Genomic DNA, 17,628 nt, shown 5'->3' with positions numbered 1-17,628 from the left:
AAAAACCTACCAGAGTTATGGGCAGATGTTCATTGAGAGATCCATTAGGTTAGGGCTTTTGCATTGGATCTGATTGGGAAGCTATGAATTGTCGTCCCTGAAATTTGAAGCCTTCAAAGAGCTTCAAAGCCCTCTAGGCATTCTAGGCAAGGCCAATGAAACAACGTGGAGGGTCCACTGAGGCCCTGCTTTGGGGAGGATGGATCTGGTCTAAGGTAAGTGAAAGGTGTATGGATTAGTTTGTTTTAGGTTTGGTTTTGTTAAAAATTAGTGGTTGGGTTTTGTTTTTGTTTTTTTTATGTGAAGGTTGTTTGAGGTAGTTAGTTATCAACAAGTATGTAGACCATGGAATGGTCTGACCAATATGCATACACAAATCCGCTGTCATTTTTTCTGTCAGGTGTGAGTCCAAATGTGATCTAGCTGTGACCCATATATCATTGTGACATGATGGCATTGAAGGGTGTCGATGAAAGTGTTCATAATGTTTTGCAGTGTTTGTGTTTTTTTTGTTTGTTGAAGCATGTCAATGTTGAAGTCTCCTATGAGAATTGGCTTTTGTGTGTCAGTAGTTGTTGATAATTTTTTTTGGAGCAATTGAAAAAATGTTTTTGTGTTTTTAGATGGTGGTCTGTATATGTTTACAATGTCATATGTTTCTTGTTTTATTTTGATTTGAGATGTTGTAATTTCAATTCCATGTAGCAATATTTTGTATGAATTTTCAATGTTAATGTTTTTTCGGACCAAGGTGCAACTGTTGTCATTATTTATATATTGGAAGTTGGATGTTAGATATGGTTGTCAGTGTTTGGTGTTTGTTTCTTGCAAACATATAATATCAGAATTGATTAGTGACTCTATGGCTTGTATATCATCTTTGTATTTATGTAATGACCTAGTAATTAAAGATTGTATCAGTATAGTTGTGTTTGTGTGTTGGTGGATTTTATTGTTTAATGTTTCCCATTTTGATTGAGTCATTAGTCTTTTCATTTCTTTGTGAACATCTTTGTCTACAATAAGGTGTTGTTGTTGGAGTGGTTGAAGTAAGTAAAGGTGTTGTGTATGCAAGGCCTTGTGTGCGGATTCCTGCTGGTGAGAAAGCTAGCTTATCCATTGTCAAACCTTGTGCCCTACGTATTGTTCTACCAGCAGCTGCTTGGATCAGGAATTGTTGTTGAGTAAGGATACTTGTTTTGAAAAGGCCAATTTGTATCTCCCTTGTAACTCGAAATATGGGTATCCATTTGTGATTGATGTTTGTAGTGTATGCACGGTAGTTGTTTTGACAAGTTTCATTCCCATTTTTTGGGTTTTAAAATTGAATCCAGATGATGTCTTATTGTCATTGACGGACATGCTCATAAAAACTCCATCTGCACCATTAACTAATCCATCTTGTTGGTTGCTGTTCCCTGCACATAATTCAACCAACATTCCTTTGATCTGTATAGTCGTTCGTAGTCCATCTATTGCTTTAGGGTTTTCTAAAATTTTAGATGAGATGCGGATGTCGTTATTGAATGTATCAATTTCTCTGATATTATATTCTTTACCTATTATTTGATGGAAGACTCTATCGTTGTGTTTATTTGTTTCAAGGTTAGTATAGTAATGGCAAGGTAAAGTATGGTCTTTGGGTGGCTCGTGAAGGCAACATCGGTTTATATATTGTATTTGCTCATTTATATGTGTGCAATTTTTGAAAGAGTTCAGTGTTTGTATGAATTCAGTATTGTTTTGGCACATTTTTTTTAAAGCCCATAGCATCTTGGCTTTGTGAGCCAGTATGTATTTGCCATCATCTGCAATGAGTCTTCTTCCGATTTGAAGTTCTCATGTGAAGGTCTGAAAAATCCAAAGTGTGTCTTCCTACTAATCAGATTTCATCAAAGACAATAAGTTGTAGTTGTTCATAAAGACGGATTAGTATGTGAAGCTTCTCTCTTGAGAGAGAGGTTAAGTTTTTTGTTTGTAATGGTAAATGTAATCCGCAGTGTTTCATAGTGAGACCGTTTATGTTGTAGGCTACTTTCCCTGTATAAGCTAGCATTAATACATGTAATAACTCATAATCTATTGTTTGTGGGAAGTTGCTTCTTTCTGTTTTTTGGTGATCGTTGCCCTCTTGTGTGTATAAAGCCTTATTTCGTAGTATAATATCATGGCCAGTACTGTAGGCTTGTTGCCAAGAACCATGTATTAATAGTTCATGGTTTTCATCATGTTCAAAAGGATAGTATAATAGTACTTGTTCTTGATAGTAGTTTTCTCGATCCTTGACGATGTTGAACTTGATGAATCTTATAATTCTTGGCATGCGCCTTTTCTTAATGTTGCCATTGTCGTAATTATATTCTGTTGCAAATGTTGTGAGACAAATGTCATCCATGATTTTTCTTTTTGTGTATTTATTGATGATAGTATCGCATGTGATGTTGGTGGAGTCACTAAGTAGGTGCTGCAATTGTGTTTTTTGCTTGAGGAGGAGTGCTCTATTTTCTTATTTATTTGCATTTATAAACTAGAAGCCCCTTGTCGCTCGATGTAACAGTAAAGATAGAGTAATGAAAGATGCCAGCTATGCACTCATTTGTTGTGCATGCAAAAAAGTGTTTTCCATCTTCCGTAATCTATCATATGCAGTATTGTTGTCTTGTATGCAAGTTTTAATTGTGTGTTGGAGGGTTTTTGTTATTGTGTCATCCATTTTTGTAATATATGCAATGCAGTATGTTGTGGCAGAATATGGATCCATGATGTATTGTATGTGCATATTTGATTGCCATAGGAAACTCATTTTTGAATTAAAAGCGGTTGTGAAAATGTCCTTTGGTTGTCTCTTCAAGAATAGCATTGGTTTCCCTATTTGTGATCGTATTGCTAGCACATATGTTGATATGTCTATTTTGATATTACCAATCCACTCGGTGAATGTGATATTTGTTTCGATATCTATACAATGTAAATGTGTAGCAATTTTTGTGTATATTGCTTTGTTAATGTGGAGATCATTGGTGTCTAAAGGGGTTAGAATCACCGTTTCATGTAAAAGAGGCTTTGGATAATGGAATCTACAAATGTTGGCTCTCTTTTTGTGGCATGTAGACGTGCGTTTGTGGGTTTGAATGTCCCTGATTTTTTGTGGTAGTAGGTTTTTTTCACATGTTATGTACTTATCAACAAAAGAAGTGATGTCATTATTGTCGTGAACTCCGTACGTTGGTGCATTTTCTATCCATATGATTCCATGCTCATGTTGGCTTCCCCTGCTTTGGAATTCCATGACAAAGAAGTAATCGTGTATTTTTGCGAGTCTTTCATTGTCTTTCATTATTAGTTTAAGGAATTGTGGGATTTTATGAGTGTAATATCTTGCACAGATTGTTGGATTATTTCTTAATAAGTCACTTGTGTCAGCGTTTGTGTGTTGTGGTGTTATATTTTATTTGCTGTTAGTTGAGTATATGTCATATAAACAATCTAATAAAGGTTCCCACATTATTTCGGCATAAACAAAGATGGAGGACCTAATTGTCTTATCATTGCGAATGCATCCTTCCTGAGTTTTTCTTTGTGGTCCGGAGAGTTGAGTAGGTTTTCAAAGTCCCTGTAACCAATTTTGGATTTAAAAATGGCTTCAATGCTCGTGTCATTTGAAACATCTTTAGCGTATAGTACTTTGTTTTGTAGTGCCCCTTTGTGCAATCGTACCCAAATGGATTGCATTACTTGATTGATGAGAACCTTGATTGATTTGAAAAATAGATTAGGTATGTTTTGAGAAAAGTTGATGGATTTGTGTGTCAATTCCGATTTTGCAATGTCTTTTATATGTTAGTTGAGGATTTTGAATATGTCCTTCTGAGCCAAAGAAAAGCGTAGGGAAATTTAATTCTTCACTATTCTTGTCTTAAAATAAGCCCAATGGTCTATTATTTTCACAAGGGGCTATGTTCATCAGTATCATCTGGATAGGATTGTTGCTTGTTTTCCTCTTCTTCTATATTTTGTTGCGCGGACAAGATTCTTTATAAATGTCGTGTCCATTGTTGGTTGATTTGAATGTTGTTAGATTTATAAAGTGGGGTTTGAACAAGTGTGTGTAATGCTCGCATAAGAATAGTTGGCCTGACTTTCCCAATTAAGTATGTACTTTTATATTGTAGTTTCTTTTTAATTCCAAGTATTATTGATGATTTATCATTAATAAATCTTGGTATGATATGTTGGATTTTACTTGTGTCAGCCATGACATTTACAATGCTACCATGCATTCCATACTGGCCACCGTGTGTCAATTCTCTTGTTTGAGTGAATGCTATTATTAAAGCAACTAACCGTTCCTCAATGTCGTTAAGGATTATTACATCTGGAAACTCTGTGTTTCACTTTATTTGGTGAGGAACAAAATACTTTTGGGATGCTATTTAGTTTTATTGCTGCCTTACATTCTCTTCAAATATGTTGTTTCTTTTTTTCAAAAGGAACATTTTGCTACCTTTTGATCATTATCCAAGCGTGTGTGATTTCCTTTGCGTATGTTGTTTGTTTTTAATTAGCAAATGCTCACACGATAAACATTCGTATTTTGGTGTGTCTCGAGTTGTGGTAATGTATTTTTCTACTAATTTTGAAGGAGTTCCAAATGCTTTCGAGAATTTTTGTGATGTTATACATTCATCTATTATGGATGCATGCTTTCGTTTGCGTGTTGTCATTCTTAGTTGTGAGTTTGATGCTAGTTGTAGTATAGTTGTTGTTGCTATCTCATTATGATATTGTAGTTGATTGTGTTGTTCATTGGTTGGGTTGGTATAATCATCTTTGTGTTGTGTCGTTGAGTTTTTTTGTTTCTTTTTAATGTCCAAAATTTTATGTTTGACAATGTCGCTTCGAAGACATGCTTCTGGGAATTCTTGCTTAAGATATTCATCGCATCAGCAATAGAACTGAGGTGAATGATGTATTTCAAACTCAAAACCGAATATGCGGGAGAAAACATGTTGCAAGAACAAGTCTTCAAAATAATAGTAATAATTATTCTGTAGCAATCCTTTGGTGTACTAAGTAATGCTTTTGATTTCCGGATATAGCTGTTGAAAGAGCGTAGATTCGAAGAATTGTTGACCCATTTTGCTGTTTGAAATTCAAATTGGTTTGAAAGTTCTGTGAATTGCATGTACATGGCTTTTTTCAATGCTGATATAGAATTTTAGCATGTAAGATATACATAAGAAGATACACTTATTTTGTGGATATAGCTCTAGGAACTTTGAGTCGATCTTCATTTGTTTAGAGCAGTCTGTACTCGTAATGTTCATTGGTTTAATTGTAGTGTGTGTGTGTTCACTTAAAGATTACTAGAAGAGTATGTTAATTTATCATTCTAAACTTCCATGCTTGGAAGTTGTTCTTGTCAAGCTTTTCAGTGACAATCTGTGAAAGAGAATCAGACGCCATTACAGAACACTGCAAAATATTCTGTCACTGCAAAAAACACAGCTTCTGCCTCACAAGGGCAAATCTGCAAAATTGACGAAAGTGGTATTTGACCACACAGTCACTTCCTAGTGACGATTTTGCATCAACAGGCAATAAGGATGATTCTGTAACTCCCAATATTTCTGCGCACAGGCATATGATGCAATTTCTACGGTAACTTTTCACCGACCTGTAGGACAGTGGTCACACAGCAAAAATAGGGCCTTTTTCTAAGTGCTTGCGAAGAACTTCTGCCTCTAAAACGGGCCCCGAAATAGCCTCGAATCAAAAAAATAAAGACACATAGGGCTTTGCCCTTTCCTGCAGCATATACTGCCCTCTCGCCACACCGCGAAGGGCATCTCAATCTGAGACAGTGCACTGTTGCACTTTTTGGTTGTGCTACCTATAGAGATTTGCTCCCAAACTCGAAAAAGGAAAGCAACACTGGGGCTCTTACCAGGACACCGCGAACTTGGTTTGCTTTCTTGAGCTCCTTACCACAAACCAGGCTCTGATACCATGTGAAGATAGTGGGAGAGAAAGAAGGAGTCTCACTTGCGGCTTTCTCACATACACAATGGGGGAATACACACAAAGGTGGAGGCTGAAAATAGTTTCCCTGTTCTTAGTTGTGAAAGCCAAAAGAACTCTAGTATAAAGAAGTAGAAGAACCCTATATATGGGTCTCAAACCAAACTCAACTAACTAAGGTGGCATACTAACTGAGCCACGAACTAGAGTACATAAGGATAGCTGTCATCCGGCTATTATTCATGGGCGGTGTACCAACCGCATCTGCAGCTAACAGGTCGGTGACATAAATGCACAACGGTCACCCTGGCATCACGAGTGGAGCTCGATATCTCAACAAGAGAGTCATGCTTTATTTAATAGGAAGGATGGGGGGGGGGGAAATCAAAGTACTAGCTAGGTGGCTTTACAAGAATGAGCGTGTTCCATAAAGGAATAGCCCCCTCCTTTTATGGCCAAGAGAGGGGGTCTCTCCTAATAAATGCATCCTCCCACATGCATGGTGTGTGTGGAAGAGTGCCCCATGTGGGCTAGGCGTTATGCACTCTCAATTGTGTGCGACAACCCTTTGCCTCATTTTTCCACATACATCAACCCCCATATCCCAAGTCTAAGATACTCCCTTGGTCTCTTTCCAATTTTATAATACATTCAAACATCTAGGAGGACAAGTGGAGGGTTGACACAAGGAATCTTGCCACCTCATCCTACTTTCCCATTATTTAACTTGCATTCTTGGACTTTCTACACCCCCCCCACATGGGCCTATCCTACATGGAGGAAATAATCCAATATAATATCCATCTCCACCTATTTTATATTACTTCTCCCATGGTCTTTGGGCCATATCTCACTAAATGCAAGCATGGGACCGCCTAGGTGGAGGGGTGGTGCATGGAGGACCCATGCCACCTTATCATTTTATATTATTACTACCATGGATTATGTATAACACACCTTATGGGTCCTCTTACATGGAAGGGTGGCACATGGTCATGCCTTGCCACCTCAACCATGGGCCTTACGCACACCATATTTTATTATACTATTGCCACACATACGAGCACACACACATATTTATGCCTTTTACTTTGGTCAAATTTATCCATAACAATACATGAATCAAATATTGCTTGGTTCCCATAACCAATCTATTGAATATGTCGATGGAACATGCAGGCTAATTTAGCAGAGATCAAAGGAACTCGTGCAGGTGCCATGACAGTTAGATCAAGCATGTTTAGTGTGATTGGCTAGCTATTTTTCTTTGCACCTACATTTCTCAGAACAAAATGGCATAAACCCACTGCCTTAAACCTATTTATAATCTTGACATGATCCGAACGCCGATTGTTCCAAAAAGTCAGTTGCAAAGTTAATTTTCTCCTCCGAAAGCAAAAAACTCACCGCGATTAATAATCTAAAGAATGGCAATGACAAGTTACTGTGATGAGGTCTTCTGCATTTTCACCGTCATCGACGATTAGTTCATCCATCTGACGCATGCAGCTTCCGAGCTTAGTCACTGTCACTGCAACTGTAGCTAGCGGGAAGTAGTTGCCTTGTCCTTTGCTCATTATCTCTTTACAATCTTCTTTGTATTTGCAGATGCTAGTGGTCAGAATGAATATCGGGCCAATTGCAAACATTTCAGTACGTTCGACTCTAGTCGAAGGATCAAATACCAAGGTATAATTAGATGTTCCCCCATCGTTCCGAGTATTTCTATTACAAACTGCGAAGTTTGTAACCTTAATGCAATCTCCTATATTCAATGTCTTGACAAAGTCGGCATAGTAAACCTCGCCTATAGCAAATGTAATACACCCGCCTCCTTCTCTATCAGTTAGATCTAGTTTCAAACTCTTGGGGTAATTGACGTTATGTAAGGCCTAGGTGCCATACTTATTCAATACTCTACCTTCGAATATTCCATTCTTAATAGACAAGTTCACTTCATGAATGAATAAAGCCCTCTCATTAGGCGAATACTCACTTTCAACACTCAAATCATCCGAACACTCTATAGTTAAAGTTATAGTTAAAGTGTGATAAGATCTTTCCTCCTGTGGATATTCTAACTTGACTCGTTTATCTTCTCTACAATCTACCTCATTATACATTCTCTTCATAGAGCTCTTGTCGACGGTCACCATAGCAAAATTTGATGATTCCCCATCAGACTCAACAGGGACTACTGCATTGTCCTTAGTGTAGTACCTACTTGAATCTGAAAATTTTACATTTATTACAACTTCAATATCTTATTCTAATTTAAAAACTACACATCTTAATCCTAATGTACTTGCCATATTAAATACTTTGTATATTATAAATTCACAATATCTGATTGAACCTCATATTTTAAAATTTCATTTACTACAAAAAGTTCAACACAAAATAGAAGCATTTAGTTATACAAATTATCAGAGATACATTCAAACCATATTGTTCTTAACAACTACATAAAGAAAGAGCCATATCTGTGTATAGACTACTCTTGACTATATAGATGCATGTGTGTGCTTATAAATTCAGAAAACCCTAAAGCTCTAGCATTTTCATAGTACCAAAGCTTCATTACAATCTTCTCTCCTCTTTTTTTACGGTTTAGCTTCTTCTTTATAACTGTAGTCAACTTCGATAGTAAAGATCCATTAGTAACAATGTCTTTCTGTACAACTCCTGCATGTCATGTTAAAATCCTTTTAAGTAAGCCAAAATTACAATATAAGCGTTTCTTGCTTAATTCTTTCTACACTAGAGAAGTACATAGTCTGTAAAAGCTTATAGTTTATTTTAGGATAAAAAAACCACTACAAAAAGTTCTACAACTAAATGTTACTCAAACTTTAGAATTAATTTGTAGCTATAGTGAACTATTTTACAAAATTAGGAGTAATGTATATAATTATTTATACGCAAACCTATAATAGCTGATAGTAGCCTTCTTTTGGAGTAGAATGTTGAAACAAGCTTTCTATTGGAGTGAAATGTTCAAACAAAATTTTAAAAATTACAAGTAATTCATACTTAGTTACATATAAACTAATCAAGCTTAAGTCTAATTAGCAAATAGTACTTCTTGCCTTAATGGGAAATACGTCTACTCCAAGATGTCTATGATTCATTCTTAGAAAGTGAAAAAAAAATACAATTATTGGCATACTTAAGAGTATACAATTTTGTTTGCAATTGACAATTCTTGAATTTGTTATGAGTTTTCAATTGATGATCTCACACATCTTGTTAATAAGACTAATACTACGTAAGGTAGTAATCATTTACATTTAGTATGTCGAGCAACAGTTGTAGGTAAAAATAGAGGGTACAAATATGTGCAATAGTGCTCACTTGTTGCAAATATTAAAAAAAATCGCCAATTAAAAAAATGAAACCATAACATCTATTGTAATAAAATTTAAAAAAAAACATTTATCGCAACATCATTTAAAAAATAAAAAAATAAACTATTTTAGCATTGCAAAACTAATTAGTATAATCATGTTTACATATTTTAGCTTGAAGTTTTATTAAAGTTTAAATTAAATTACATGTATCATTGTTCAAATATATTCATGCTAGATACTTCTCCTATAATAATGGAAAAAAAGAACTAGATTTGCATTACAAAAGTAATTAATTGAAATAGGACACTTGTGCTTCAATAATCTGCTTTAATTTGATTTCATTAAGAACTTGCCAATACATATTACACTAATGAAATAATGCTTTTCAAAATACAAATGCTTTTGCCCAAAGGCAATCATTAGAGATTATGCTCTCTTTAAAGTAATTTTTTGCTACATCCGAGCTACAAATCTACTACTCTGCAAGAAAGACTCCAAATTTTCCATGTATTTTCTTTGAAATAAAATGTTTGGCATGAGGCAAACATGTCGGGCCTTCCATTAACAATGCCTTCCAAACATGTCGAAAGACATAGCCACACTTATACAAGCAACACAACACAACAAGACATAACATTTAGTCTGCACATCATCAGCCAAACAAAGCCACACTCATACAAGCAAGCACAACACAACAAGACATAACATTTAGTTTGCACACCATCAGCCAAACAAAAAACAGCTGCCACCCCTCGATCAAAACCAATCATTTTCACAACAACAGATGAGTATAAGACTCTAGACCTTCAGTCTTCCTACGAATAAATGAACAACTACCAAATCGAATACCGCAAGCCATCACTGGTGCATCAGAACAATAGTACCACAAAGAGAGCACACAAACCCTAAAAATCTTAATAACAACCGTCTCACTAACCCTAAACTAACCCTACCAGTTCCATTAATGCATAACCCTAACATCTCTAACCACATCACTAACCCTAACTAAACCTGTCTAGTTCCGCTAACTTGGTGAAATTAACCATGAACAGTGGAAACCGACATAATAACCAAGGAAAACGCATGGAAAAACCTACTTCAGACAAGCAAAACAGACCGTAAGGAACAATGAAGGTCAAGGTCCGCAAGCAGAAACAGAAAGATGCATTGCATCTTCTCAAGAATTTCAGCAGGAGCTGAAAAGGCATAGCAGGCTCTCAGTATTGAGCCACTGACCACCCCACAAGCATCATTGGTAATATGGGTTGCGTCACATCTCGATGGGAACGGAAGAAGATAAGAAGAAACAATAAGCCACGACCTTATGAGAGTGCGAGCACAAGCATGAACATAATCGACAGCAGGTCTCCATTATCCTTGGAGCTCCCCTTTGCAGTTAGTAAAAGTTTCCTTACGTTCTCAAACAGCCTCAATACCTTTTCGGCCATCAGCAATGTTGGCTTAACTATACTCTTTCAAGTTCACGCACCGAATTACATTATGGTAAAGGATCTATTTGTCAGGCTTGATCAAATTATGAAGGCCGCTTTTCGCCTAGAGTATAGGTAAAGGTATTCAAAGCAGCAAAAAAGTACAACAGCTAGAAGATGCTTAGCTTAGTAGACGCACTCACTACTCTCGAACGGGTGGCCGAGCCACCTTTAATACATAACTTCACGACAATCATGCAAAAGTACAAACAAATAAAAAATGTAACGACTAATCATTATGCTTCGCCCACCTTTAACATTAAGAAAACATTAAGAAAACTCGAAAACTTGAACGCAAAACATGCAGCATTTACATGCTCATAGAATCCACTCTATTCTCAAAGAGAGACTAACGCCCATGAACTACAAAAGTTCAAAGCATCGTGAATAAAATCGACAGAATAAAAAAATAGATACCTTCCATGCATTCCGATATCTCCATTTCGCACGCACTTCCCATCACAATCCGAAACCTCGCTTTCAAACTTGGGATTTCAACGCAATAAGAGAGAGCGTGCAAGGTCTTTCGACATGGTCTCTTCAAGGAAACGGAAAGAGCGTCAGAGGCGGCTCGAGGCCCTGACTCAAGAGCGGACGGAGGTCTGCACCCTTCTTCGCAGCAAAGAAGCTGCACTGCAAGAGGACAGAAATTTAGCGCGGGAAATGAGATCTAACCTGAATCGGCAAAGAATTAAGAAATCAGATGTGCTGTCCGACCTATACAGTGCTTCTTTAGCAGGAGCTGAGACGTCACTGCACCGTGAGCAATTGCAAGAACTCAACACCCTCATCTCTGAGCTTGAAGCCGATATCTCTCAACTTAAAGCCGATAACTCTAAGCTTGAAGCCGATGTAGCAGTTCTCAACGCACAGATTTTAGCGACAGAAGCAGAAATCGAAACGTTGCCGGACTTGAATGAAGCAGGTTTCAAGCGTGTAGTGTTTATCGAATCTTTTTAATGGATTTCCACTCTTTTTATCCCTGCAATTTATAACGGATTTCCACACTGCAGATTACTTCACTCTGATCTGAAAGCTCGGGCCACCCTCCTCTTTGCAGAAGGCTAGGAACTGGCGAAAAGCACAAGAAGTGCCTGTATATTTATGTCACTGCCCTCCAGAAGCAGAGCCCCCTCTTCCCCTCACCTTAGTGCACCCTGCATTTGCAACATTTGTTGACAGATTCAACAACACCTCAACAGTCGAGTTCGGTGATGTCGAGTGCCAACTGGCTTTTGATCTATGCTCATTGGTGGCAGAGCATTATTCTCGTGAGACCGACAAAATGGAGGACATTAACCGCTTGTTTAGCAAATATCTGGGGTTGGCCATCAATCCAATAACAATTCTCGGCTACCCTACAGATGGATCTCATGTGCAGGGCACGCACCTGATTTACACGTCACAAGGAAAGAAAGAAGAGGGGAATTCCTTATTTCAGGGGATTCATTATTATGGCTTGTTCCTCTCTAGTATGGAACAGAGATTGAGAGCAAGTACTGTTTGTCCTTGTTTTCTTGTAGAGCTGGTCGGTGTCCACATCAGGATAAGTGGACTCGCTTACTTGAACAAGGTGGCATGCCAACCATTCACTACCTTTATGCATTGTTATACCAATACCTACGACAAGACAGACATGGACTGCCTTTGCAGAGCATTCTGGGCCTTAAGACAAGGTATTACTGAATTGAAGCAGTTCTATGGATCAAGTCCTCCACAAGTTGACAAGAGAATTCCTTACCCTCTACAGGCAAAGCCAGTTCAATTTGTCGAGAGGATTGGCACCAAACTTCTCTTTGTGGTGGAGGTGGAGCAGTCTAAGGATTTGATGTTGGTCAAGTATTGCAAGAGGTACGGGGACACCGTGCATGCCACATGGGCAGGTAATGGCCTTGCTCCTAAGCTCTTCAAATCTGAAAAAATTGCAGGTGGCTGGGTCGCCATTGAGATGGAATACCTGCCTCGTCCAGATTGGAAAACTGTACATGAGTGGGCCAAGCATTTGGATGAAACTAAAAAGTCTGAATTGCGATCAGCAGTTCACAATGCATTGAAGGAGGCACATACTTGTACATGTGAGGGGATGGAAGTGGCGCATGGTGATGTGCGGGCTCCCAACATCATGGCGAGATCAGTGGAAGATTCTTTTGAGATCAAGTTTTTGGATTTTGATTGGGCTGGCGCTGTTCAATCCACAATATATCCTTCCTTCATAAATACGGATCTACGTTGGCATAAAGATGTGGGAACCGGGAAGCCCTTACAGCAGGACCATGATTGGTGGTGGGCAGACAAGTGGACCGAGGTAGACACTACTTATATTTTTTTTTGACGATATCACGAAAACATTGGGTTACTCCTTTAAAAAAAAAGGAAACGTTGTTGGATGAGACTTTTGTGTTGTGTGAGCAGGCAGAAGCAGAGGACTCTACGGATGTGTAACTAAGAGGAGTAAAGGCATCATGGTCATGGCAGCAGCAGAAGCTGCTGATGACTTGCTTGATTTTGGTGATAAGTTGCAAGTTAGGATGTGTCACAATTCTTGTAGTTAATCTTCTGTTGTGTAAGCAGGCAGAAGCAGAGGACTGTATGGACGTGTAACAAAAGGTGAGTAAAGGCACCATGGTCACAGCAGCAGCAGAAGCTGCTGATGACTTGCTTAATTTTGGTGATAAATTGCACATTACATTGAGACGCTTAGCTAGGATGCGTGACAATTCTTGTAGTAGATATTTTCGCAGACGTGTGATTGTAGACCTTACATTCTAGATGTGATGGAGTTGGTCTGGCAGATTTTTACATGAGGAAATTTGCAAAGGATTCTGCAGGACTCATCACACCTAGGTTGAGGGGTCACCTATGCACACCACTACTTCAAGTTTGCATCACGAGAGGGCATTAACCTTGGAAAATCATATATAAAAGCAATCTCTTGAATGCTATCCCATGATGGTGTTGGGAGGTTAGGATCCCAATGATATGTAAAATAGGTTAGAAGGGTCTGTGCCTGCAATGGGCCAGTTCAGGACACTTTCAATTTTGGGAATGCTCGTGGTCGGACCAGTCAGTAAGGCACAGCCCATGCTTCGTGCAGAGCTGAACCTTCCCTCGCAACTACATGATGCACATCTTGCGTATCCACAGGCTTAGAATCTGCACTTTCAATTGGATTTGTGTTTATGTATATGAATTCTCTTATCGTGTTAGTGAGTGGGAGCGAAAGACATAGGTAAACTCCTTGTTGTGCGCTGATATGTTGCGTATTCAAAATTGTATTGCCGACTTTATGAATACATGCGTCTGTAGCTCCATGTCTTTGAAACTTTGGGCCATCGTTGTCTTCACAGCGTTGTTTGTTTTGTTTCTTTGTCAATCTTTGTTATGTAGGACGTGTAGTAAGATGTTGCTCCATGAGGATTTAAAATGAAATGAATATCAATGTTCGCTCCCCAAAGTCTTGTCAAAGTTGGGTTGAAATTGTTTGTGTACACATCCTTTGGGTCTCTTCTCATGAAATTTTTTGCTTGTGAATTGTAAGTTCGTATTCTTCGTCAGACATTGAAATTGTGTGAAGGAATGCATTGAACGTCAATGTAGGAGTTCTTGTCTTGCAAAGTTCTCGTGATCTTTGCAAAGTTTCCTTTATGTATGGTCTTGATCATTTCATCTGGCAAAGGCCTCAAAACACGCGTTTGTCGCATAGGTGGATTTGGAAATCCAAATTTGTAGTCTTTTTTTTTTTGCATGTTAGTCTGTGTTTGTGGGTTTGTAAATCGCTTTGTTTAATGTCGAGTTTGGTGCTGTTGTGATGCATTTGTCAATGAATTGTTCACAACTGTCATCACAGTTCTTGCAAATGGGTGCTTTGTCAATCCATATTAGCCCATGATCATGTCAGTTGTCTTTGTTTTGGAATTCTGTCACGAAGAAGAAATCCATTATTGGTTCCAAAATGCTATCATCTTGTTGTAGCAACATCTATAAAGCTCTAAATTTGTGTACATAATACACCACGGTTGTGATAGGATCAGACTTGGTCAGCTCTTAGTTGTCGATGTTTGTTATTGGCGGTGTGTGGAAAGCTTGCTTTTTTTAATTCGCGGAGGCATCGCAAGAGTGGTTCCCACCGTTTCTCAGTCGCAGATAAGGTGATGAAGAATGTGGGCAAAAACATTTTGCTTCATATGTTGATAATCAGCTGACATTCTGAGGCAAATGAAGTCATGGAAGCCAATTTTGGATTGTAATAGCCTCTCAATGTTTGTGTCCACAATTGTTATTGTTGCATCAAGCATTCTTCCTTGCAGTTGACCATTTCTCATGTGTACCCAAGTGGATGACAACACTTGCTACACCAGCACTTTCATTGTCTTAAAGAGTAGGTTCTCAATTGACCATGCAAACCTTCTGTCCTCATTACACAACTCTCATTTGACTATGTCTTGGTAGCTCGTTCGGGTTGGTATGTCATATGCATGAGCGTGTCCATAAAACAAAGTTCGGAAAGCCAACTCTTCGCAATGCTCGTCCTTGAATAGACTCAAAGGGCAGAACCCTTTCGAAGGTGTGACGACAATTGGTCCAGCCTCAAAGTCAATAACTTGTTGGCCTGTGTAAATGCCATGGAACAAGGTGTTTGTTTCTTCGCCAATTTGTGGAGACGTGTCCTCAAAGTTCCCAGGATTGTTGGGGGATCATCCTTGTCACATACACCATTTCAAATTTTGAGCATGTTCTAGAAAGAACTTCGTTGTGTCCACCCTTTCTTAAGATATAGTAAGATAACAAGATGAGATGATTGGGGACCCACAGCTAGTGCTATAGCTTAGTTGATTGCTCATCACGCATTATACACCATTTTTTCCCTAATGATATGCACATCCGCAAAAAAACATGCCATTAGGTGTGTTCTTCTTCCTCCGCAAGGGAGCGGAGGGTAAGGTGTCCATCCTGGCTCCGCACGATGGTCCTAGCTATTCCTTCACTATCTCCAGTGAAGGGAATGAGCAATGGACAAATGAAAATTTTTGGGAGACGATACGAAACCAGACCCAGGAGCAAGTGCAAGACTGGATTGGTAGCAGAGCAGCGGAGCTTCTTCAGCAGCAGTGGTAGGAGGGAGATCTTCATCTGCGTTGGCACCACAACACCAAATGTTTCCGACTCCTGGTCATTATTAGACCACCGCTGGAGTGGGCCTACACGGAAGGGCTTTGCCCCTGGAGGACTTCAGAGGAATGAGTATATGGGTTAAGCAGGGATTAGAGAAGGTATGGAATGATTAGTGGGCTTGGTATGTGATGTGGTTAAAAAGAAAGTATAAAGGGAAGATTTCACGAGGGTACATAAAAGAATAATTCATAGTTAAGAAAGTATTCGTATGTGTACGCGCGCGCGCGTGTTCCTGTGTAAAGAAATAAGTGTCTGTGTGTGAGATACATTTACTAATCAAATTGTATGTGTGTTCCACTCCCAACTTAGAGGGTAAGACTAGATGGTAGGGAGTAAGCCCACCATGTGGAACTTACTCCCCACCTTTTAATAATAAGACTAGATGGTGGGGAGTAAGCCCACCATGTGGAACTTACTCCCCACCTTTTGATAATAAGTAAATAAAAGTGGATCTATATGATAAGTGTCAAAATGAAAAAATAATGCCAGTAGTACATGCGTAAATCACTTCTACAAAATAGATATAAAAGTTAGTAAAAAATAAGGTGGAGCACCTGACTGGGGATTATCCATGCTAAAGAATTATCCAATGGATGTGAATTAATTGTATGGCACTAGCCCGCCGACCAAAGGCTAGTTGGGAAATCAAAGTGTGTTTAGATTAAAAAGTCCCATCAATAATTGAGCCATACAATTAATTCCATCAATTGGATAAAAAGTGCAAAAAGTGAAACATATAAGGAAAAAATGTTTGAAACATCTAAGTTGAAAAATGCAACTAGAGTTTGCAAAAATTTTGATCAAAATTAAGAATCTTTCATAATATTGAGTTTGACAAACATAATTAAAAAAAGCTGTTGAATCCTTAGGCAGTCTAGGTTCCAAGGTTGGGGTCCATGGACTTACTTGCCACCATCCAAACAAACTAGGTGTTAGAACATCATAGTTACGTTTGGGTAGACACGTAATGCTTGTTTTTCCCGGCTTGTTATCGCTTTACCTAGGAATATAGACAACCATATCGATTTTTAGATAATTTAAAAAACAATTTAGCCACAAGTGAAGTTTAAGTCACAAGTGGAGTAAGGAGTGAATGAGTGCATGGGTTAAGAGGGATTAGAGGAGGTATGGGATAATTAGTGGGCTTGGTATGTGGCATGGTTAAAAAGAAAGTGTAAAGAGAAGATTTCACGAGGGTACATAAAAGAATAATTCATAGTTAAGAAAGTATTCGTGTGTGTGTGTGTTCGTGTATAAAGAAATAAGTGTCTGTGTGTGTGAGATACATTTACTAATCAAAGTGTGTGTGTGTGTGTGTGCGTGTGTGTGTGTGTTTGTGTGTGTCTCTAAGAGCACATGGTAGTCTAAGAGGTCAAGGGTGGATTGTCAATATTTCATCTATATTCCTTATTGTGAAAAACACCTATATTTTCTCTGTTCAAAAACATATAAACAAAAAACATCTATGTTTTCTTATTAAAAAAATCCATGTTTTGAATGTTTTCTTATTTAAAAACATCTATAATTTCTTATTTAGCACACATACACACACAAACTCTTAAACTTAGGAGACACACACACAAACACCCAAATTT

At 38.2% G+C, this 17,628-nt stretch overlaps 2 protein-coding genes across 2 annotated transcripts; both read left to right on the top strand.

The window, feature by feature from the left end:
• Nucleotides 1–11,368: 11,368 nt before the first annotated feature.
• Nucleotides 11,369–11,996, top strand: LOC147889558 (uncharacterized). Its single transcript, XM_087392084.1, has 2 exons — nucleotides 11,369–11,786; nucleotides 11,875–11,996. Exons 1-2 carry the CDS (start codon nucleotides 11,393–11,395, stop codon nucleotides 11,892–11,894), a joined length of 414 nt encoding a protein of 137 aa, XP_087248210.1. The 5' UTR covers nucleotides 11,369–11,392; the 3' UTR covers nucleotides 11,895–11,996.
• Nucleotides 11,899–13,381, top strand: LOC147889557 (uncharacterized). Its single transcript, XM_087392083.1, has 2 exons — nucleotides 11,899–13,166; nucleotides 13,274–13,381. The coding sequence occupies exons 1-2, from the start codon at nucleotides 12,147–12,149 to the stop codon at nucleotides 13,301–13,303; spliced, it is 1,050 nt and encodes a 349-aa protein (XP_087248209.1). The 5' UTR covers nucleotides 11,899–12,146; the 3' UTR covers nucleotides 13,304–13,381.
• Nucleotides 13,382–17,628: the final 4,247 nt, after the last annotated feature.

This window comes from Dipteris shenzhenensis, chromosome 20 (genome assembly GCF_047967505.1).
Source record: "Dipteris shenzhenensis isolate YYH24624 ecotype China chromosome 20, Dip_SZ_1.0, whole genome shotgun sequence".
Classification (NCBI taxonomy): Eukaryota; Viridiplantae; Streptophyta; class Polypodiopsida; order Gleicheniales; family Dipteridaceae; genus Dipteris; species Dipteris shenzhenensis.
The sequence above is the reverse complement of the archived record's forward strand: the minus strand, read 5'-3'. Positions and strand labels throughout refer to the sequence as shown.